This window comes from Sebastes fasciatus, chromosome 20 (assembly GCF_043250625.1).
Source record: "Sebastes fasciatus isolate fSebFas1 chromosome 20, fSebFas1.pri, whole genome shotgun sequence".
In the NCBI taxonomy this organism is placed as follows: domain Eukaryota; kingdom Metazoa; phylum Chordata; class Actinopteri; order Perciformes; family Sebastidae; genus Sebastes; species Sebastes fasciatus.
The window spans coordinates 4,057,764-4,081,445 of record NC_133814.1 but is presented as its reverse complement, the minus strand read 5'-3'; the positions used below and the strand labels follow the sequence as shown (position 1 = coordinate 4,081,445).

The 23,682-nt window shown below is 40.5% G+C and overlaps 1 protein-coding gene across 1 annotated transcript in view; it reads left to right on the top strand.

Annotated features, from left to right (window-relative positions):
• slc39a11 (solute carrier family 39, member 11) overlaps positions 1-23,682 on the top strand; it is a 157,473-nt gene that overhangs the window by 28,603 nt on the left and 105,188 nt on the right. The window contains exon 4 of the mRNA XM_074621013.1: positions 2,304-2,462. Coding sequence (XP_074477114.1) covers positions 2,304-2,462 — 159 coding nt within the window. The remainder of the gene's footprint in view (positions 1-2,303; positions 2,463-23,682) is intronic.

The window sequence follows — 23,682 nt, the reverse complement described above, 5'->3', positions numbered from 1 at the left end:
CCTCTCTGTAATCACAGATGAGGATTCGATTGCTGCCAGACTTTGACAATTCAACGTGAATAAGACTGGAATAAAACCTTTGAATTTGCCATAATTCACAAGTTTTCAGCTCCCAGAGCCAAAAATCAAGTGAGTTGCAATCAACTTTGGCATTGTTATACTCTGCCTGACTAACAAAGCTGACTAGATTTGATGCTAGCGGTAGGTACATTACTCTTGAATGCCGGAGCCGACTGCAGCCACAACAATATGCCTCCATTACTTTTTGATTGGCAGCGCTGAACACACACTCGTGTTTTGCATTTCCAGTGCTGATACTGTGTCAGGAGGCGGCATGCTAGGAGAGGAGCCGGACTCAAACAGAATAAAGATTGGCATGGTATTTGTGATAAACAATAGAAGCTCCAGATACTTTGTGTGCATACATGAAGCTTGAAAGATACACAAGTTTATTCAGGCATACTGGACCCTGCCCCCTCTATTTGGACCTTGACAGCTGACACAATAAGATCAGTTTTTTTCAGGGTTAATTACCCATGAGCATGCTGAATAGACTGGACACTCGCACACAAAACATAGCACGCATAGCCAAACATGGACACACTCACGCACTCATGTAAACTTGGGAAACTTCAAACCATTAGTTTTGAGAAGTCACCAAATTCATAATCAACAAAATCTCTTTAACGGCACAAACTTGCCTTAATTGATCGTTAGAACTTGATGAACACCACCTGTTGGCGTTCACCAGATTCAATCTTAAGCATATTTGACTCCCCCAAAATTGCTGTATTCTACCTGTGTCATTCACGAACATTTTAATGAAGTGTAAAAGGAAGTGTTTCACTCTGTTGAACATCACGTCCTGCTGCTGGAAAGTCAGCAGATGAACGCATAACTTGTCAGTAGTCTCATTTGAGGACCCAAAACAATTAGTAAAAATATTAACACAGCTGCTAACGGCGTGCCATTCGAGCAGCGCTGTGCTGCGGCATAAATGAAGAAGGAATGGTTTGATATGAAGTTAGAAGATGAGAAACACGTCTAGCAAAAGCAAAGCAGATGGGAGGTGGTCATGACGTCATTGACGAGAGAGTATTATAGCCTGCAGTAGGTGGTGTTACATTCTAACAGCTGTCAGGGTGTATATAAGGAGCCATGCCAAAATATACCAATAAAATAAAAAATAAAATAAGCTCTGTAAATTGCCATGATAATGATGATGTAATTATTTCTATTAAGTTGATTTCAGTATCATATTTAAACTCAGATTAATAATTTAAGTGATACAAGTGTTTTCCCCCTGTGGAGACGGGCAGATTATCTGTACTTGACCTGTCCGACAGGTCTGACCCACAAGTAATTTTTGCTCATACCCAAGAGAAAATTCTAAATAGGGAAAATTTGCTAATCTCTTAAATCACTTGTAAATGCAACTTAAGAACAAATGTGTTCATGCCAGAGGTTCTTGCATAAGGCCCAATGGATGAGATGATATCTAACTATAAAGCAAGGAATCTCTGTCTGCCCCTCTGTGTGTCCTTTGCATATCTCAAGAACCGCTCATCCAAGCTACTTCACAATTGGCGGGTGTATTGCTCAGGACCTAATGGAGTGCAGTGTCAAATTTGGTGTAATTTGACCAGATGGTGGCGCTATAACAATAAACTTCACGTTTTGGCCTGTGACTTATGAACCGTAACTCTCAGAAACTAAATTATTTTACCATTTTGAATCTGAGTTTTTTGCTACTACTCCTACACATTTTCAGCAATCGTCACCAAATTTGGTACAGAACATCTCTGGACCAAACCGAAAAAAACCTACTTTTTTGGATTATCAATGTTCCATACAGTTTTGCTACAGCTGGCCCTCAAAGTTTGCTCAAACGCTTTGTGCTACGACGATCACATTTGTTGGACGTGTACATATGATGTCTGAGTGACCATGACAAATTTGGTGCCAATTAGGTGGCGCTGTAGCAGCATCATCTAACTATAAAGGAAGGAATCTCTGTCTGTCAGTCTGTCAGCCTGTCAGTCTTTCGATCCGTCTGTCTGTCTGTCTGTCTGTGTGTATGTATGTACGTATGAACGAGAAGTGCACTAGTATTTTAAAAACAAAAAAACATCCTCTTCAGATTGGCTCATTTACAGTATTTATTTTTGAAGTGACTTAACGTAACAATAATTAATGATGGCATATTAGGTTGCTATATTTCTGTGGTTGAAGGCACATGAGAAACTGCTGCTATGATACAAATTTTTTTAAATATCTCTTCACCCTTTTCTTGCCTCTCTCAGGTAATGCTTGCTGCTTCCTATTGGTCACTGCTGGCACCGGCGATCGGCATGGCGGAGGATTCCGGGAAGTATGGCTCATTTGCTTTCGTGCCCGTGGCTGTGGGATTCACACTCGGGGCGGCCTTCGTTTACTTTGCTGACCTGGCCATGCCTCTGCTGGTAAGACCTCTGACACATACAGTATTATTCTGCACTGATGACTGTAAGAACAGTATCTGCAGTGGAATGTGAACACTGAATGTAGCACACAGACACAAGATACTGTCATGATGTTATTAATACAGAGAACTAGAAGGATATATAGATATATATAGTTAACAAGACAGACAGCCGATGTATCTTCAGGGATATTCTACTGAATGCCTAGTCCACACCACACGAAGTCAGCCCTGATTTTCTGCTCCCCAACAGTTTTTGGAGCTCCCAGACAATAAGGACCAGATTCATAGATAAACTGTAAGAAATAACCTGCAAGAACTGCTTTGATTCCCTGAAGAGATCCAAGGTTGTTGCAAAAGCAAAGAATGCTACAGAGGCAAGGAGTGGCAAGGCTGTGTGTGTGCTTCTCACGACTGAAGCCTCGACTTTTCTCTGTGTAACAATTAGACATTTGGTACACGCTTAACTTTACTGTACAGCAGTAAGTGAACAAAATGACTCCTTGGGGTTAGATATTTGTAGCAGTCATGTTGAAGGCTCAGAGAAGTTTGTAGAAACAAAGGGATGTTGCCTGAGGTGATTCTGAACAAGATCGTGCTTTGTTCAACTTCTCTTTCGCTGGTCTTTTGTGGGGCTTAGAGTGTGGCATAATTGCTGCTGAGAGCTACTGCTGGTTGATGAATGGAAAACAAGAGAGAGGAAATTTTGTCTGGCTGTAATGTTAATAACATTTGTCTTGGAGGATTAATCAATGAGGAGTTACCTGCTGCAGTTGCCAGCAACTTTTTTAAATGATAACCTTTTGAATGCTTCGATTCGACATAGCCCTCGCTCTTTGCATATCGTTAACATAGCAAGTAGCAGGTGGACGTAGTACTACGTCACCGTACTGTGACATCCCCCAATGGTTTGTGGACTTGGGTTTTGAAGAGTTCGGTATTTTGGCCAAAGAACATGTATTGCTCAGAAGTGAAAGTCAATTGTTCTTTCCATTGCAACATTAGTGCCCAGCAGCAAGCAAAGCTACGCTTCCGCCATTTTGGACTGAAACTGACGCCAGTAAAACGTCCGCCTAAAACGTGCCATACAAAAGAAGAACTAAATTATTTCATTCTATCGTCATATTCTACCGAAATGGCTTGTGTTAAACAACAAAATATTATAATATAATAAATGTTTTCAGTCCAAAATGGCGGCAACGACTGTTGTCAAAAAACACCGTGTTGCGTCTCTTTGCATCTATAGTCTTTGTTTTGGCTGTCACCATCTTGGTTTTTGACTGTCACCATCTTGGCTTTTGGCCGTCGCCATCTTGTTTGTAGCTAAGTACAACTGAACGCTGAATAAGACATTTTCAGGCTACCAAAATGTGAATGTTAACTTTGATGAACTAAAAACACAATGTGAAACGGTCAAAGTTGTAAGACGAAAACACAAACAATACCATGGTAGCAACCTGTCAATCACAAGGTAGCCACACCCTAAAGCATCCCCTTCTTTATGGTCTATTTGATTCTAAATAGGACCATAATTTACTAAATGAACATCATGCTGTATTGAAGAAGACTTGAAACTAGCGATTGAGACCTCACAAATTAAACTCATGTTTACAATGTTCACTGAGGTAATAAATCAAGTGAGAAGTAGGCTCATTTTCTCATAGACTTCTTTGCAATCAGACTTCTGTTTGCAACCAGAGGAGTCGCCCCCTGCTGGTTATTAGAAAGAATGCAGGTTGAAGGCACTTCAGCATTGGCTTCACTTTTCAGAACCAGAGGTTGCCCACTGATTGTTAAGCTCTGTGAGCCAATCAAAGCTAAGCCAAGTGAGCAATGTTGCATAATAAATCACAATATAAGGAATGCCTTGATTGGGTAAAGTGACATTTTAGAGTCCATTAGTAGCCTAATGATTTTTATTAGAAAAAAATGCTCTGCATGTTCATTTCTTTCTAACTAGAGCACTAGAGCAGTAGGAAAAGATAAATTTTAAGATCATAAGAAGCATTTAATTTGTAAAAAAAGAAAAGAAAAGAAGTGCAGAAGTCTGAACTCATAATTAGATCAATTGAGACATCACGCTGACCTCCATTCCATTTTCTATCAAATTACTGTATTATCTCATATTTTATTCTTAGACACTCAAATTAGAAGGTTTCTTTCAATGTCAGTACATTTGGCTGTGATTAGTATGTAATTACATGGTCCTTTTTTAGGAAACGTCCTAAAGGGAATCAGGGATCCAGATGTATTAATCAAAATGATTTCAAAAACTGTCTTGGTGAATTATGGTTTCTTGTGTGCAACTGTCACATTGACTTTGACACAATAACATGGGTATCTCGAAGAGATAACAGCTTGAAACAAAGTATTTGACTTGAGTGCTGAAGTAAAGCTGAACAAATACAGCATCTTAATGTTTAGATGCTATCAGGGTTGTAGTATTCAAGTCTTTTTTTTCTTCCTTTTTTAATCTCTGGGACACTGGGGTGTTTTGACTCTGATTGTCTCGCTCTCTGACCCGGTCTCGTCTGTTAAGTTTCTGGTTTTGTCTCCGTCCAGTTGGCTTTTTTTTTCATTCTCATTCTATCTCTGTGCTTCCAACATGTTCTTCTGCATTTCTAATTTAGTGCTTTGAAATGAAACTTGAGCGAATATTGATCTTATTTCTACTACACTTTTGATCTTTAACAACTATCCACTAGCAAATATCAAATCAGAGCTGGATCAATATTAAATCCCATTTCACTCAAATCCTAGAGTATCAGCTTTGAATTGCAGTGTATCATATTGTTGACTATGTATATAGATAGGTATCAAATAATCTAGATTTGTTATATACATTTAACAGCATAGCTTTAGTGGTCGCAATATCAGTCTGTTGGTTCGTTGATCCACCGCTTTGGTCCAGACTGAAATATATAAACAACTACCGGATGGATTGCCATGAAATTTGGTACAGGCAACCACGGTGATCAGAAGAGGAATTCTAATGACTTTCGAGATCCTTGACTCTTTGCCAATAGCTTTAGTTTATGACTAAATACCTGCAAAACGATTGGCATTCCCATCAGACCCAGTTTTGTGTTTAGTGCTAATTAGCAAATGTTAGCATGCTAACACGCCAAAAAAAGATGATGAACATGGTGAACATTGACATTTCAGAAAATTCTTATATAAAAAGTTTTAAGCATGGAACTAAGCCAACCAGCTATGAGATGAGTCGTGACCATAAAACATTTGATTCGGAGCAAAGAAAACAAATTTAAAACAGAAAAAGGGAAAGATAAAAGATTGTATAAATAATTATTTTAGGAGTGAAGGAACTACTCATCCCATAAACATTGCGAATGGCGACACTCCACCTCTGGAAACTCCTGAAAAACGTTTAAACTAACTTTTGTCTATCTTAAATGAAGACAGATTCAGCAACCGTGTGGCTTATTTCTCGCCTCAAACATTTTCAGGTGAACTATTTTCATAGAATCCGGGAGCAGACCAGGGAGCAGACACTGTGGACACGTCTACCCTCACTAGCCGTTTGCGGGTGCGGCGAACATTTCCATGGTAACAGTGAGCTCCCCCAATCAGAGACATGACTGTGTAACTTAGAATTGTAAGTAGTATAGTACTTCTCCATGAAATCACAAATAAAACATGTTTTTCTTAAAGCAAGGTTGATATCATACGGACTTGCGGCTTCTACAGGAGCAGATACCATCTCGTAGCTTGTGTTAAGTCTACCTTGGATGGTTACGACATTATGTCTAATAATGAAATTCCTTGATTCAGAATATAAATGTGATTTTTACTTCCGTAACTTCGCCGTCGAGCTCTATTGTGAGCATGTTAGCATGCTAAAGTTAGTATTTAGATCAAACCACCACTGTGCCTAAGTACATCCTCACAGAGCTGCCAGCATGGCTAAGGAGTTAGTCTTGTTTTGATAGAAAAAGTTAAAGATATTTATTCCCAAAAATATCATAATAAGCCTTCAAAACCCACTATTTGCAATTTAGTATGTGCTGTAATTAAGTGTATAATTTTAACTTTGGTCTTGACTGGATCCCCAAGCTTTTTGGACTCGGTCTTGACTCGGTCTCCAAGCTGTTTGGACTTGGTCTTGACTTGGTCCCCAAGCTGTTTGGACTTGGTCTTGACTTGGTCCCCAAGCTGTTTGGACTTGGTCTTGACTTGGTCCCCAAGCTGTTTGGACTTGGTCTTGACTTGGTCCCCAAGCTGTTTGGACTTGGTCTTGACTTTGGTCTCCAAGCTGTTTGGACTTGCCTTGGACTAAATGGTTTTGACTACAGCCCTGGATTCTACAGAATCAATGCCATTTATGATCAATTCACTTCAAAAAATGAAGCAAGGTCATTAATATTTTAACAGGATTTTCTATGCGGCCCCGCTCGGCATGTAATGTATTTTGATTAATGACCTTTTGGCTGGTGCAAAGGAGATTTAACTGATTTTGATTATATTTCCGTGTTTAAAGAGATGTACAAACCTTGAATAACAAAAAAGCCAAACCCCACAGCTGAAGTTTTAACGATTCTCTTTTGAATTCTCTTTTCCGAAATAGAAAGTCAATATCATAGTGTTGCACCAGTCAACAATATCTGATGATTAAATCAAAACATCTCCGAGCCGTCTTTTGACCCGAGTTTAACAGAACGGGACAGGGCAAAGACGGGACGCAGCCACTGCGGTCGAGGCAGCAGAGAACAGCTGTTGCCTTAAGCTCCTGCAGTCACACCAGGACAGCAGCGATGACACAAATTACATATGAAGGAGCGGCTGACACATCACCGTCATGCACACTCATACGGGATGACACACACTCATAGAAACACACACAGTGTACTGAGGGCAATGGAGAGTGAAGGAAGAGGATGATACATCCCCATCTATACATAAACAAGCTGGTGCACACATATGTAAAGTAAGCACGTTTTGGGGTTTTTGTACAGTTTCTGTCTTGGGATTAGTGCTGGGTGCCTTTCTGCTCTAATTCACATTGTGAGTTTTGAATATTTCAGCAATACGTTGTGTTTTGAGCTAATTTTACCATTCCTTATTGGGTGTGCGTGTGTAGGGATGTAACCAAATATGAATTCATTATTCAGATATGAACTCTCAGCAAGATTTTTGCAGTAATAGTTGGGTTTTTTGCCACTGAGCTGTCACCAGATTGACACACTCCTACAATCCTACACATATTGCGACACTGTAAATCATTTCAGGCTGGTTCATTTGAAAAAAAAGTTCCTCAGCTGCCTTAACTATACTTGAATAATTAGTTCAAAGTTATCTCATGAGTTTTGAATATGCAAACCAAGAATCTTGCTGTGTATTAAAGAAACACAACAAGTTCGTGAATGTTTTCTTCACTCTACAAAAAAAAGAGTTTTAACTCTTGAAGCCTTTACACACCAGGGGCGTGACGAATAAACAACATGGAAATGTGAAATACTTGCTTGGGAATGTTATATGTCTAGGGCTTTTATTGTGAAAGGTAAGAACGGAAGAAGTGGGTCTCGTCTGAGCTGCCTTTGCCACGGTTAAAAGGAGTAATAAAGTTTGCTGTCTTGGTTCGGACCAGTGGGCAACTCTGGGTCTGAAAAGTGAAGCCAATGAGGAAGTGCCTTAAACCTGCATTCTTTCTAATAGCCAGCAGGGGGCAACTCCTTTGGTTGCAAGAAGTCCGATTGTACAGAAGTCTATGAGAAAATGAGCCTACTTCTCACTTGATTTATTACCTCAGTAAAGATTGTAAACATGAATTTATGGTGACAATCGCTAGTTTCAAATCTTCTTAAATACAGCATGATGTTCATTTAGTAAATTATGGTCCCATTTGAAAGTTAATTTTAACCTTTTTGGTCACCTAAAAATGTGTCATTCAGCATTCAGTTGTACTTAGCTCCACCCTCTCGTGTCACTTTTGGTTCCGAAAACCAAGACGGCGGACTCGAGGCTTTAAAACGGCAGTCCACAGACCAATGGGTGCTGTCACTGTGACTACATCCACTTCTTATATACGGTGTATGGTTCAGACTAAAGAGCCTCTGTGTTGTTGTTTCATGAATATAGGTGCAAGTCTACCCGTTCCACACAACGTGATTGGTTGATGCCTTTATTCTTGGTGCGAAAGCTCCGAAAATCTGTCTTGTTCCGAAAAAAGATATACTGCTTTTTCGCTGTGTAATATTCAAACCAATTAACAACATAAAACAATGACAAATATTGTCCAGAAACCCTCACAGGTACTGCATCTAGCATAAAAATAGCCTTAAATCATAACATGGTATTTTCAGGTCAAGGGACCCCTTTGAAAATAGCCATGCCAGTTTTACCTCTCCAAAATTTAGCGTAAGTTTGGAGTGTTATTTACCCTCCTTACCGACAAGCTAATATGACATGGTTGGTACCAATGGATTCCTTCGGTTTTGTAGTGTCACATGATGCCAGTAGCTTTAAAACTGAGCCCGCTACAACCTAAAAATCGCAAGTTGCATTTATGCGTTTAAGAAATTAGTGGCGTTAAAACAAATTTGAGTTAACGCGTTATCGTGTTAACTTTGACAGCCCTTATTTAGACTCAGTTTATACTTACATTTTCTTTTTTTCGGAGACAAGGTTCAAATACAATTTCACGAATTCAAATACACTTCTAATATGAATACAAATACGGATTCACATACAGATAGTAGCTTTGTGTAACACCCAATCTATATTAAGTGTCCATGTGTTATTTTATGGAAATATTCAGTGCCGTTTGGGACTTGTTTGGAGCCATGAAATGGTTGATGCTGTGTGAACTTTTTATTCTGGCTTGTAATTGTCAGTTATAATGGTTAAAATTTGGTCCTGTCACTCGTTGTGGCAGTCTTGTTTCTTAAGCCACTTCCCTAATTTCAAACTTTCTGAACTGCTGAGCACTGACACAAAATAGACATGTTTGTCACTAAAGAGATTATGATGAAATCTTCAGACCAAGGCACTCTCTGTTCTGAAACAATGATTAGACACACAGCAAGTCTGCCTATCCTTACAGGTAGTCATTAAAATCTAATCCAGTCCTTTCCCGCCTTTCCACTCAACTCAGCAGGGGCTAATTGGGGCGGCTGACCTCCCTGGCATAAAACCACCCATGCAGCAGTTCAGTAACTGCACTCTATTGTTAGTCCGAGGCGGAGGGGACGCTCTGAAAAGAGATCTGTATCAGTACCGATGGTCATTTCTTGAAGCACTCAGGCTTTCCCGCAAATTGTGTCAAATGGGTCCCATTTCTCAAAGCTCAAAGCCTTCACTAGGGGCACATGCTGATCAAAAGGATTTCCAGCAGGCAAGCAATTTGTTGCAAGTAGTGCAATGGCAGGGCCAATTAAGTCTTATAAAATAAACTGGTGATATCATATGAATTAATACTTAAAAATCATTGTTTATGACTAAAAAAAAGACATGATTAACCTAAAGAGAATACCATGACTGGTAGAAATATCAACCCTGACTTACAAGTAGTTAACATTATATCACACTGCAGCCGCCTGAAATCAAGATGTTGAAGTCAGTGTCTGATATACTGTAGCAATATGGTATACACTGAGGACTTTTTTTTTCACTGCCATAACCCGTGTTTTTGTTGGTACAGTCACATGCAAGTGTGGAGAAACAGTATGTCTTGTGAATGTGCTTTGGTCATAAACATGCTTGTGTATCTGCTCAGAGGACATACAAGATCACTTTCGTATTGTTATCCTCAATCTTTTCTCTGTAAAGCTTGTTCATATGAGTGTTTTGAGTTGGATTCACCAAACTACGAACTCAGTGTAAATCGCCCTTTTCAGCCTGATGAATGTCGCCTGTTCATGAGTAAGTAATAGCATGATTTGAATGCCCTATATAAGGCTGCCTGTATAAGGCTGCCTGTTCCGCTCCATTTGTGGGTCAGTCAGTTAAACAAGTCTGGAACTTGAGCAAGTGTTAGCAGTGTTAGTTAAGATGTACATGTCCTCTGGAGTTCTGCAGCAAGTGTGAAAAAGGTGTGGGAACATACTTCATTTACCTTTTCATTTGAAGTTATCTTGGTGCTATTTGGTCTTGAGCTAGCGGACTAATATCACATACAATCTTTTGCTCCTGTTTTTGTTTTCTACATCACATCATTCTTGTCATTCCATCCTTCATGCCTGTCATCTTTTCAGTGTCATTTCTTTCTTTTGAATTCCCAGCTCCATCTTCTCTGTTTAATTCCTTTATCTTCTAGGTTTTTCCCCCAGCCGTGCTTTCTTTTCACTTCTCCACATATTCCACATCCTCTCTTGTCTTCTCTCTTCTTCTGCCCTTTCATTCCTTGGTGCCATGGCGACAGTAGTAGGAAAACGTCAGGCTGTGATAATGGCCAGCATGAAATCAACTGGGAACGTAGGGGGGGTCTTCCACACACAGCGGGGGGCCATCACTGTTTGGACAGCTGCTGGTGCCACTTTTACTGGCTCCTCAACAAACACTGGAACTGAATGGGAAGAACGATCGAGGAAGGGGAAGATGGACAGAGAGGGAGAGCTGGGGTTGACAGGGAGTAGAAGGATGGGGAGCGATAAGGCAACGGACACAGGGGAGGATGAGCGAGGGAGAGAGAAAGAGGCTGACGGAGAGCAGGAAGGAGCTAAGAAAGCTTCCCAGCTTGGTGATGAAAATCAGGTAACCATGACACTGGGTAATGGTTCCAATAAGACATTTTATCACCACCTCCTATTTCCCTCCTTCTTCCCACACATCTCTGTCCTTCTACCCCTCACACTAAGAAAATGTAAAGGGCATTCATTTAACATCTTAAAATGTCTTAAATACAGTTAATTGAGTTTCTGTTTTGGAACTATGTAATGCAGATTCAGTTCTTATCTTTAAACTCCAGCTCCAGTTTTTGTTCCAACAACAACAAAATATGAGCTGCTGTTTTGAAAGCCATGAATCGTCACACCTGGCAGAGTAATTGTTGAGCAATTGGTTTTAGTATAAGATAGAAGAGATGGAGATGGAGATGGTACAATGTACCAAACAGTTTGTCCTGAGCATATCTGCTTTCATGGATTCATGGGAAACATCAAATTTCCCCAGCTATAAATGACCCATTTATAGTGTAGAATAACTATAAATAAGAAGTAATTTAACACAACAATCATGGCGACCAGCACAATGCACCGGTGCCTCGACAATGCAGGAAAAACCAAAGCGCACCACTTACACTCAGTTAATATCATAGGGGCGTGTTCTGGTGAACCACTATACTCTTAACCTGTCTGAATACATCTCAACAGGAGTGCCGATCACAGTGGCACTGTAAGATGGTTTACCAAGTGAGGTACCAAAGTTCACACCGGCTTCTCCAAGTAGGAAAATAACATTCTTGTCTGAGCGATGTTGGGTAGTAAGAAGCAAATATGCAAATATGTTTCCATGTTTTCCATTCATAGTGATGCTTTGTATTACTTTGAAGCACAATTTTCATCGAAATAGCAGCACTTTGCCTTGCACTGCCTAGTTTGCATGGAACTCTTACCTTGTTGTGTCTCTTCTCTCACATTGCTGCCACATCTGTGCCACATGGCAAGAAAATACCTCAAGAAAGTACTAATAGTACTGTATATACACTATTAGATTTTTGCCGGAATCTCTTTAAACGCTGCTTTAATAATGTTTATTATATTGGATGGATGGATGGATGGATGGATGGATGGATATATGGATATTTTATCGTGATTAATCACAAATTAATCACGCATTTTTTTATCTGTTCAAAATGTATCTTAAAGGGAGATTTGTCAAGTATTTAATACTGTTATCAACATGGGAAGTTGAAAATTTTACGTAAGTTTGGAGCGTTATTTAGCCTCCTTCGCGACGAGCTAATATGACATAGATGGTACCGATGGATTCCTTAGGTTTTTTTATAGTTTCATAGGATGCCAATATCTTCACTCTAGCTTTAAAACTGAGCCCGCTACAACCTCCGAAAGATTGATTTCGTTAATGCGTTAAAGAAATTAACGGCGTCAAAACGAATTTGCGTTAACGCAAGATAGATAGATAGGTAGATAGATAGATAGGTCTTTGGCTTCTCCAAATACAGCAAAGGTACATACAATACACATAACACACCATTAACATATACAAATACACCGATCATCCATAACATTAAGACCACTGACAGGTGAAGTGAATAACATTGATTATCTAGTTACAATGGCACCTGGCAGTGGGGGGGATATATTAGGCAGCAAGTGAACATTTTGAACTTTGTATTGGAAGCAGAAAAAAAATGAGCAAGCGTAAGGATGTGAGTGACTTTGACAAGGGCCAACTTGTGATGGCTGGACCACTGGGTCAGAGCATCTCCAGAACTGCAGCTCTTGTGGGATGTTCCCGGTCTGCAGTGGTCAGGACCTACCAAAAGTGGTCCAAGGAAGGTGAACCGGCGACAGGGTCAGACGCGAGGCCCATTGATGCACGTGGGGAGCGAAGGCTGGCCAGTGTTGTCCGATCCAGTAGAAGAGCTACTGGAGCTCATACTGCTGAAAAAGTTAATGCTGGTTCTGATAGAAAGGTGTCAGAACACACAGTGCATCACAGTTTGTTGCGTATTGGGCTGCGTAGCCGCAGGGTGCCCATGCTGACCTAATGTTACGGCTGATGCAATGGGCAGGTAGCAGCAAGTTATATAAATGATAAAAGAGACCATATCTTATAAAATAACATCCCCGGTGCAGTCATTCTCAGTTCAACGCCTGTACGGCATAGGGAATAAAAGACCTCCTATATGTTCCGGCTGACCTTTGTGACCCTACATTGACCACCAGACGGGAGCAGCTAATATTCTGAGTGTAGTGGATGTGAGGTATCTGCAGCTATGTGTTTAGCTTTCCTGTGTACAACTCTGGTAAATATATTGCTGAGTTGTTTCCGTGGCTTGCCAATCACCTTCCTTGCAATGCTAACAATCTTGGAGAGCTTGTTTTTTTTCTTGCTCTTTACACTACCATGCTGTTATGTTAATTAAAATAAAAATGATAAAAATGCTTTCAACCAGGCTTCTGTATGTGTCAGCTAGCGCCAAAGCTCCACAGCTTCCTGTTTAAAAATGATTGGCTCTCTTGAAAATGCTCTCTGAGTTCTCATTAAAAGTTAGGGCCTGACAGCAGCTCACACTGACAGCTGTTGTTGCCTGTTGGGCTGCAGTTTACCATGTTCTGATTTGAACATATTTTTTTTTATGATAAATGCAGTACCTGTGAGGGTTTCTGGATAATATTTTTCATTGTTTTGTGTTGTTAATTGATTTCCAATAATAAATATATTAAGGATGAGTTATGATTTTCGATTTTTGGAATAGTCATTATTTATAAAAAAAATCAAATAGTTTATGCGACTATTCGTCCCATCTTAAAAAATATATATATTTCCCTTGTATTAACCGTTGAAGGCGCTGCCTGGTAGTAACGTTACTATCGGTAAAACATGTGTGGCACGTGTGTGCGCGTGCCGCTTCCACAAACCCCCGTGCTCCCTCAGAAGGAGGAAGGAGAGTTGGGTACCCGGAGGCGCACGGCAGGCGACCAGGTTGAGGCCGCCAGGTCGCACTTAATTTAATGTTCCGAATGGCTGGCCAGGCCCGTTGACACCGGACCACCCTTATTCCAATAATAATCGAATAATACCCAGTGATTTTCGAATAGTATTTTTGCTTGGAATGCACATCTCTAAAATATATACATACATTTGCATAAAGCAAGCATAATTACCCACTCCCATGTTGATAAGAGTATTAAATACTTGACAAATCTCCCTTTTAAGGTACATTATGAACAGATAAAAAATTTGAGTAATTTGCAATCAATCGCGATTAACTATGACCAGTCATGTGACTAATGATAAATTAAGTATTTGAATTGATTGACAGCCTTAATTTATATTTATTTATATATATATATATATATGTATATGTATATATACATATATATATATATATATAGTCTTGGAAGAGGTGTCCTTCTTGCTCTTCCTGGGAATTTTCCCTTTTTTGCCCTTTAAATGTTTTTTTGTGGAGTTTTTTCTTATCCAAATCAACGGTCTAACAGGGCTTTCACACTGAAAACCCAAGTTTCATTGTGCAAGCATTGAGAGCATAGCACATTTCATTGATTTTACACTTGATTTTTTTAGCCCAAGTTCAGTTAAATTGAACTTCGCCCCCCAAATACGTTGACCTCAACAACGCACGTCCAATGGGTCTCTGACGAGAGGCGGAAGTCATGGCAGTGACAAGTTTACTGTAAAGTTTGAATTGTGGAAAAAGTTCTGTAACCCTACTATCTGGTCCCAACGGGACTTGAGTGAAAAAAATCTCAAGCACGGTAGAAAATATCAGGATGAGGATAGCAGTTTGGAAGAGGACAGATGATAAGGGGCCAAGCTGTTGCAGGTTTAAGTGGTTTTAGGAAGCGAGAGTACTGTTCCTCTTAAAAAATAGATAGAGATGGAGATAGAGACAGGGATGGGAGAGAGAGTAATGGAAGGAAGGGAGAGAATTGCAGAAACAGGGAGACGATTCCATTTTCACTTATTCTTTTCAAACTCTTACTCCTCTGATAATATGTGTGAAGATACAGTGTTTGCTTGTATTCCCAGAGAATCTGACGTGTCGGCTCCCACTTGAATGAATACAGTGCTACTTTCTCAACTTATTATCTTCTGTATCCCACCACACTATAGCCATCACCATAACAACAAATAGTGATCGGGGGCAAAGGCAGTGTTGGCAGCCTGGAGTGGGAGCATTGCATCTTGGTATACAGTATATCACCAGGTCTGAGTTTCCTGTCCACAGTATACAGGAGGCACTTAGCCAAATGGACAGCAGAAACAATGACCAGAGCACAGCAAACACATGACATCTTTACTGTTTACCGTGTCTGGGGGAATGGCTGTCTTACTGGAATGACCTACTGGGATGGTTAGTCATGGTTACCAAGCGTAAAAGTCTCAACAGCTGGGACACTGTAACTGGGACACGTAAACTATAAAATAATGCCAAGCTTCTGTTGAGAAGCTCCTTTAAACTCTGCAATCTTTACTAAGAAATTTTGGTACCAACCAAAATGTGTTGGTGGCACGGGGTATTGAAATCTGTTAAGCACCGAAAGATTGCTATTATCTGGTCAGATTTCTACTTGCTCTTTGATCAGATAGTTCCTAATTTATTTATTTTTAAAAAAGTTATACCTGTTTTAGACTACTTTAATTAAGCAAATTACTGGTAAGGCTTCTTGTGTTTAGACAGCATTTAACAACAGAGAAGTATAGCATCTTTTGTTAAATGGAGCAAAAAGATGTTACTGAAAGTAAGGTATAAATAAAAGTATAGTATTGATAGCAGGACCAAAACTCACGTCATATATAAAAAATAACAAAAATTAAGTTGTCAGAAGCAACTACAGGGCATGAACACAAAATCAATTTTTTTCTAAATAAAATTACTAATTAACTGAGCGACTTTGCTTCAAAAACATCAAGGCTTGTCAGGCGAAACAGCGTGGTGCACCTGGCGATCAAACATAATCAACGGAAAAAAATGGATTCCAGCAGACGTCGAGCTCTTGACCCTGCTGTGCTATTGAATTATATAGTTCATCGTAATTAAATATCACTAATATCAACCTTTCGTCTGCATTAGCCATTGTCCCGCTGTTCCTTCTACATCTACTGGCATCAAAACAGAAAGTAAAAGTTGTAAATTAGTCAAGCTTGCCTCTTTCTTGATTTGATCGGCTGCCTTGGACAAGTATGACATTGACGAGCGGTGCGACTGCGTGCCTTGCGCTGAAAAGTTGAGTATATTTTAACTTTTATGCATGTCTAAAAACTGCTAGACAAACACGGCGCAAGACAGGAGCACCCGCCTGGCGCGCAGAACCATAGGAAAACAGGTTTTGGTGGCGACGCATATCTAGAGATGTGTCTCAGTGTGATCAGGGCCAACATTTACTCATACATGGAAAACAAAGCCTAAAATAAAGCTTTGAATGGAAACTGCAGTTTTCAGTTGTGCACATCTCAGTATGTTTCTTCATGGACATAAGCAACAAGAAAAAGGAAAAATAGAGTGAGTGCGCCAATCATGGTTAGTAAAAGTTACAAGAACTGGAATCAGGTGTACAATCAAGCCATGTTTGCATGTTATAAGTCTCCTAATAAGTCATTTAAGGCATAGTGAGAATAGACGGCAGTCCACACTGTTGGCATCCTTTTGGAACATTTCTGGAGCTTTTCAGAAGTCCGTCACTCTCCCGCTCCACTGTGCAGATACAGTACAGTGCAAATGTATCAATCTACACCAGCTCTGAGAAATGTACGCTGATCCCAGAATCCCTTGTGCCAATGCAGGGAGAAGTGGTCTTTATGATGCAGCGATGTGGAAAGTATAGGTGTGGAGGTCGAGGTGGTGGATGGGCATATAGTGCAGCCGCATTTCATGTGGAAGGCCGAAAGTTTGATACCTCTTACAGATCTGAAAATATATTTATTTCTTTTGTACCATTCTCAACAATCTTTCCCTAACCGTGTCGTAGATGCCATGGCCCGTCATTGTAGAATGATGCTAAATTTAGTTGTTTTCCAAAGTGGTAAATTTGCCAAAATATACAATATCAACCTTTTTGGGTAACATTTTATAATAACCATCATTTGTCTAATTTTTACAAATGTGAGTGATATCACATTCACACTGGGGTGATCAACTCTCGGACCGTTGTCTCCGTCTCCTGCCTGGCCTCTCTAACATCAGGAAGCTGTCAGCAGGACTCCAGAGTCGTGACCAGGGTCCTTGCCGAGTTGGGTGGATTTGTAGTCCAACCATCGGCTGCCACTAACAGGCCCAGAGGATTACTCTGGTGATGTTCTCCTTCTTCAGAGTGAGGCTTTGTTTACCTGTCAGATAACAAGTGAGAGAGTGTGTGTATGTGGTTGCCCCTGTCATGATACTGTGTTGCGTAGTGTGCGATGGACCATTATTTTCTCATCTTGTAGCGAGAGCACGTTCGGGATTCCAATGCAGATAATCTGTCACATTTCTGTTTTGTGTGACGCAGTGTGATTTCATAATTGGTTAGGATTTCAAAAGTTCTTAGTTGAAGCTGGATCCATGCACACAAGGCTTAGCTCTCTGGAAGCACAGCCATCTGGGAAGCCATCTTTAACCTCTTTAACTCCTTGAGGACACCGGCAAACCTCAGCCGGCTTTACTGTCTTTCAGAGGCTATAACGAGCTCAGCTAGAGTGAAGGCACTGGTATCATATAAAAACTAGAAAACCTAAGGAATCCATTGGTAACCATGTCATACTAGCTCGTCGGGAACAGGGCTAAATTACGCTCCAAAGTTAGGCAAAATTTTGACGAGGGAAAAACTGGCATGGCCATATTCACAGGGGTCCCTTGACCTCTGACCTCAAGATACGTGAATTAAATGGTTTTCTACCCACGAGTCTCCCCTTTACAGACATGCCCACTTTATGATAATCACATGCCGTTTTGGGCAAAAAAACATGCAGTTTGTTTCATGCATATAAATGTGTTATTTTCGCCTGTTCTAAAAATGTTGTGTTTGAATATTTATATGACTGTAAAGACTGTTGTGGATCCAATGAGCCCAACTGTATTCATGTGTGAATTTCATTGTATTGAGACCATTTTTTTAAACTTGTCCTCCCTGTATTAAAATGACCTGTGGTGACCTCTGGGATAATCACAGCCTCATGAAACTTTAAAGACACAAACTAGAGACCTAGAGCATTCAGAGAATGGATGGCTTCCCTAGCTAGATTGATAATAAGGGGGTTTCTGAGCAGTTTACACAACAGAAGTGCTCGCCATCAAATCACAGAAAAATGCAATTCTGACATCTACTGTTGACCTGCTATCTCCCTCTAAAGAGCCCCTGTCTTCCCCCTAATAAAGACAAAAAAAAGGATGTATGTGGGTCTCTTAAGGTTAATGAACACACCTCTGTCTCTGTTAGGGTCGTTCTGTCTCGCACACAAATTGGAGAAAAGAGCCGAACAGACGTGGCCTCGTTACCTTTCCTTGTTGCTTCCTCTGCCACGTCTGCTGTCAAACCGTTTCGCTCTATCTCAGGGTGTCCTATTTGGTCCTATTCTTGTTCCGACGGTACACTGCACCTTAATACACCTCCACACATAAAGAGCTCAGCTGACTTACATTACATTACTTTGCATCCATAATGAGTTCTAATGGAAATCAGCCTTCTGCTCCTTCCTCTGTGCACCGCTGTGTCGCTGCATAATGAAGGGAATATGGTCGTCGGCTGTCCTCTGGTTGTGTTTTTTTAACCCGTCTAGCCGTGATTGACGCACTCCTTCAACTCCGGAAGGATTCACTGAGGTTTGATTGATCGTGATTGTCTGAGACGGGAAGGGGATTTAATCAAGCAGAGTCTTGATTTCATTTCTCAAAGTTTTTTTCTTCTGTTCGGCTGTGTTTATTTCTCAGTTTGTCTTTACTGGATGGATAGATAGATTGATAGATTGATAGATAGATGGATGTTAAATCCTGATTAATCCCAAATTAATCCCAAATTTTTTTATCTGTTCAAAATGTACGTTAAAGAGAGATTTGTCAAGTTTTTAATACTTTTATCAACCTGGGAGGCGACAAATATGCTTGCAAATGTATGTATATATTTATGACCGGAAGTCAATTAACGAAACAAAACAATGAAAAAATGTTTGTTATTTTCCAGAAACCCTCACAGGTACTGCATTTAGCATAAAAAATATGCCTAAATCATAACATGGCAAACTGCAGCCCAACAGGCAACAACAGCTGTCAGTGTGTCACTGTACTGATTTGACTGTGACTTGCCCCAAACTGCATGTGATTATCATAAAGTGGGCATGTCTGTAAAGGGGAGACTCATGGGTACCCATAGAACCCATTTACATTCACATATCTTGAGGTCAGAGGTTAAGGGACCCCTTTCAATATGGCCATGAGAGTTTTTCCTCGCCAAAATTTAGCGCAAGTTTGGCACGTTATTCACCCTCCTTGACAAGCTAGTATGACATGGTTGGTACCAATGGATTCATTAGGTTTTTTGTAGTTTCATATGATACCAGTATCTTCACTCTAGCTTTAAAACTGAGCCCGCTACAACCTAAAACTCTCAAGTTGTGTTAATGCATTTAATAAATTAGTGGCATTAAAATGAATTTGCGTAAACGCGTTATTATCTCATTAACTTTGACGGGCCTAATAAATATATATCTATTATATTTCCCAATATATTAAGATGTTATATTATCATCATCATGACAGCATCAGGGTCATTTTTGCAGGAACGTCAAAGCTCTCCAGAGCTACAGAAAAGTACAGTAACACCACCCAGGACTAGTAAAGTGAAGAGTCAAGTGTAGATTCGGTGGAGTGTCTCTTTAATAGCAACTCCCAGGAACGCATTTGAGCGATCGATGACAGAACCAATTTAAGAAGCTCTGAGTAGATTCCTTCAGTAACACAGTTTTTAAAGATTTTTTTTTAGGGGAGGGGAGGGGAGGCATTTCAAACTTTGTTCAAGATCAGACATACAAGAGGCTGGCACACAGGAAGTGAGAGGAGTAGAGAGGATAACTCTCTTCTTCTTTTCTTTTCCACTTTGGAATGTAGACATCAGAAGATTGGTGGGTCCACTATAAAAAGAGTAGCGCCAAGAAAAACTTATAAAAGGCAATATTTAAACTCGAGAAGTTAATCCAAAGAAGTCGTGACAACCCCTGCGACCTTCGGGGAGTAATCTACGCTCGCCGCCCTGATTTTTTAGCATACTTGTTCTCTCCTTCCAGGCTGCATTGAGCTCTCCTGTCTCCCATTAGACCGTCGAATCGCTGACACCGGCAGTCTAGTGCTGTGATAGATAAGAGCTCTGACACTGCAGCTATAGCTGAACGGCTGACGCGTTTGACTTATTATTATCTGACCTATTTTAACCAAACTGTGCTTTGATAATGTGGCATATGCAATTTGATGAGCTCTACTCTTCATACAGCCTGGTGGTATCATGAGTGTATGCATATTTAACATGAGCGGCCCCACAGGGAAATGAAACATGTAATCCCTGCAGCATTAGCGCCGTCCTTTACACAATGAGCTGCACAGAACCGCTCTCACCACCTGCAGCCGTGTGTGTGTGTGTGTGTGTGTGTGTGTGTGTGTGTGTGTGTGTGTGTGTGTGTGTGTGTGTGTGTGTGTGTGTGTGTGTGTGTGTGTGTGTGTGTGTGTGTGTGTGTGTGTGTGTGTGTGTGTGTGTGTGTGTGTGTGTGTGTGTGTGTGTGTGTGTGTGAGAGAGAGAGATTCAGACAGTCAAAGTTACACATCAGCAGAGATTGTAATGGGGATAAGGGAATGTTTATATAAAATATAAGAACTGGACTGTCCTATATTTTGCAGATTTTGATGGCCTGGTTTGGCTGCTGCCTTTTCAACAACACACAAAGTTGCCTCAGCTTGATACAGAATGCAAGGGGACTTGACTCAATAATTTATTGCACTAGTTTCTTCTTGTTTGTTTACTTTTTGGGGGGCACTTGAAGATAGATACATATGATGCTAGGTAGCACTGTGGGACATTTGAGACTATCCTCCCTAGAAAAATGACACTATCAGTCAATTCAGCAAAAGACGACATACGTTTACGTTTAAGTGACTAAAACCCTCTCTAGTTGCCGCAGGAATTAGGACTCTGGAACAAAAAAAGGAAATATTGTAACTTTGTTATAGAGCCACAAGTAGGAAGTAGAGGGAGGAGGTCTGGCTGGTTTGGATGGGTCAACAACACAGACACTTTCATTAGGATTTCAGTGTACCTTTAGCTGCTGTTTCAGTCCGTCTTGAATGCATCTTGGATGCATTTACACATCTTCAGCTTTCTTAAGAACGGAGAGCTAACCCATCTGCGCAAGACGCATGTGTGTGTGTTTAAAGCTGTACTTCGGTTTGCATGTTGGAGAACATGCACTGGGGTCGCTTGGATACGTTCACATGACTTTATGCCTCCGCACCAGCGCCGGCTGTAGACGGAGGCATTATGTTTTCAAGTTGTCCGTCCGTACGTACGTCTGTCTGTGTGTACATCCCATTCTTGTGAACACCTGGAGTGAATTTAGATTTTGGTGTGGTCAAAGGTCACTGTGAACTCACAAAACACGTTTTTTTATGACAAGTATGACAATTTAAATCTAATGTCTAATGGGATAAAGTTCCCACTGCCATCAGTGTATGAATGGGTGACAGTGTAAAGCGCTTTGAGTGGTCGGAAGACTAGAAAAGCGCTATATAAATGCAAGTCCATTTACCATCCATTTACCATATACAACAAAAGCACACATCATTTTTTTTTTGTATTTGTTTGTTTTGTCTGTTTGCTTTTGTTGAATCATTGCGGTCACACAATACGTTTTTGAGATTTTCGTAGGTGTGCATGTCGGTTCCTCTGCGAGCCTCCGCGACCTACTGTTACCCATAACATCCGTCTTTGCGAGACATTTACGTGTATCTTTTGAAAAGCACAGTTCCAGTTTAAGTGTAAATGGGGTCTAAGTAGTTATTTTAACCCAAACCATTATTTTCCCCTAACCCCTAAACACGTTATTTATAGGCCTGAATATAACCAAACCTTAACCATAGCAATGAAAGATCAGAAACACATTTCTAACAATAGTATTGTAACGTACGAAACGCAGAAATGTTCTAGACGTCAATAACAAACTACGCATTTTGTCGTATGATTTGGAGGACTTGTTGGACATGTTTCTGTTTGCATGGACATTTTAAATGGCTTCGTTGTTTTTGTCCTTAAAATTGTCCTTATCTGTGTTTCTCACTAATGCTTACACACACTCGTACACAGGTGCGCGCACACACTCGCACATTTGCGTAATTCCATTAGTCAAATTAATTCATGTGGACAGTTTTTCTAACCAAGAAGGATGGCACCAATAGAAAACCTCTTAGTGCACCTGTCACAAACCTGTTAGCACTAATATTCCAATTAATCACTCCGTATTCAAGGCTTTTCAAAGCATCCAACCCCTCCGTGCTCCGTGCTCATTTGTTGTCCGTGCACGTTTATTTAATAAATGAATACAATATTTGTTTATTTGTAGGCCATATATTTATTCACATTTTTGATTGGCCATGGAGGCTTTCATCTTTCCATTCATTAAAGTCCTCTATGGCTCTTGCTCTCTGACTCACTCCTCCACCTGCCGTTTTGAAGTGAAGCCACCAGTAATTGCATCTCTGAACTCTCATTACTTTCTCCTGCCCCTTGATACGTCACAGGCGTCCCAGCTTCCAGCGTTGTGCATGGCGGAGCAACGGTGACCGTTAAATGAGTACACATCGTCTCCCTCTGCTCCGTCTAGTTGGTTTGTTATCTCCTCGGTGTTATGGAGATTTATGTCGGCCTGCGAACAAGTGATGTCTCCCTTATCTGAGGCGTCTGGCCGAGGCTTTAGAGCTCCTCTGTGTGCGCATGTTTAATGAATGATGCTGGTGAAACACTGATACGCTATCTTGTCAACGTTTAGAGTAAAAGGGGAGACACTGAGTGTTCCTCAGAGGCATTTTAGAACATCAGGAAACACTGGAAGAGGTTTGAAGGACTATCGTTTTGGCCACATGTCCATCCAGGGATATTGATTGTCGATGATTGTTGTTTTCATTTCTCAATAGAAAGAACGTGTTGTTGTGCGTCAGGAGGGCAGAATGTGTGTTTGCTCCTAAGGACAAAATGGAGAAATCTGTCAGTATTTCAGTCATTTCAAAGCAAACCAAAGAGTCATGACTTGACAGGACTTTTCTGATACGTAGTTTCCTTTTCTTCCATAACGTGGTGATGTCACCAAGTAACACACTTTGCCTAGCGGCAAACAGCAACACGGTGGCAACAAGATGGCAACAGAGTAGGCCAGCTGACCAATCAGAGCAGACTGGGCTTTTCGGTCTCAAACAGAGCATTTCAGACAGAGGGTGAAAAGATGTGCTGCAGCACAGCCACTGAGAAAAGTAAATCCGAACATTCAAATTTTGGTCGAAGTACGCATGTTTTAGTGTCAAAATGCGATTTTCCCAAGCCCTTCTAAAA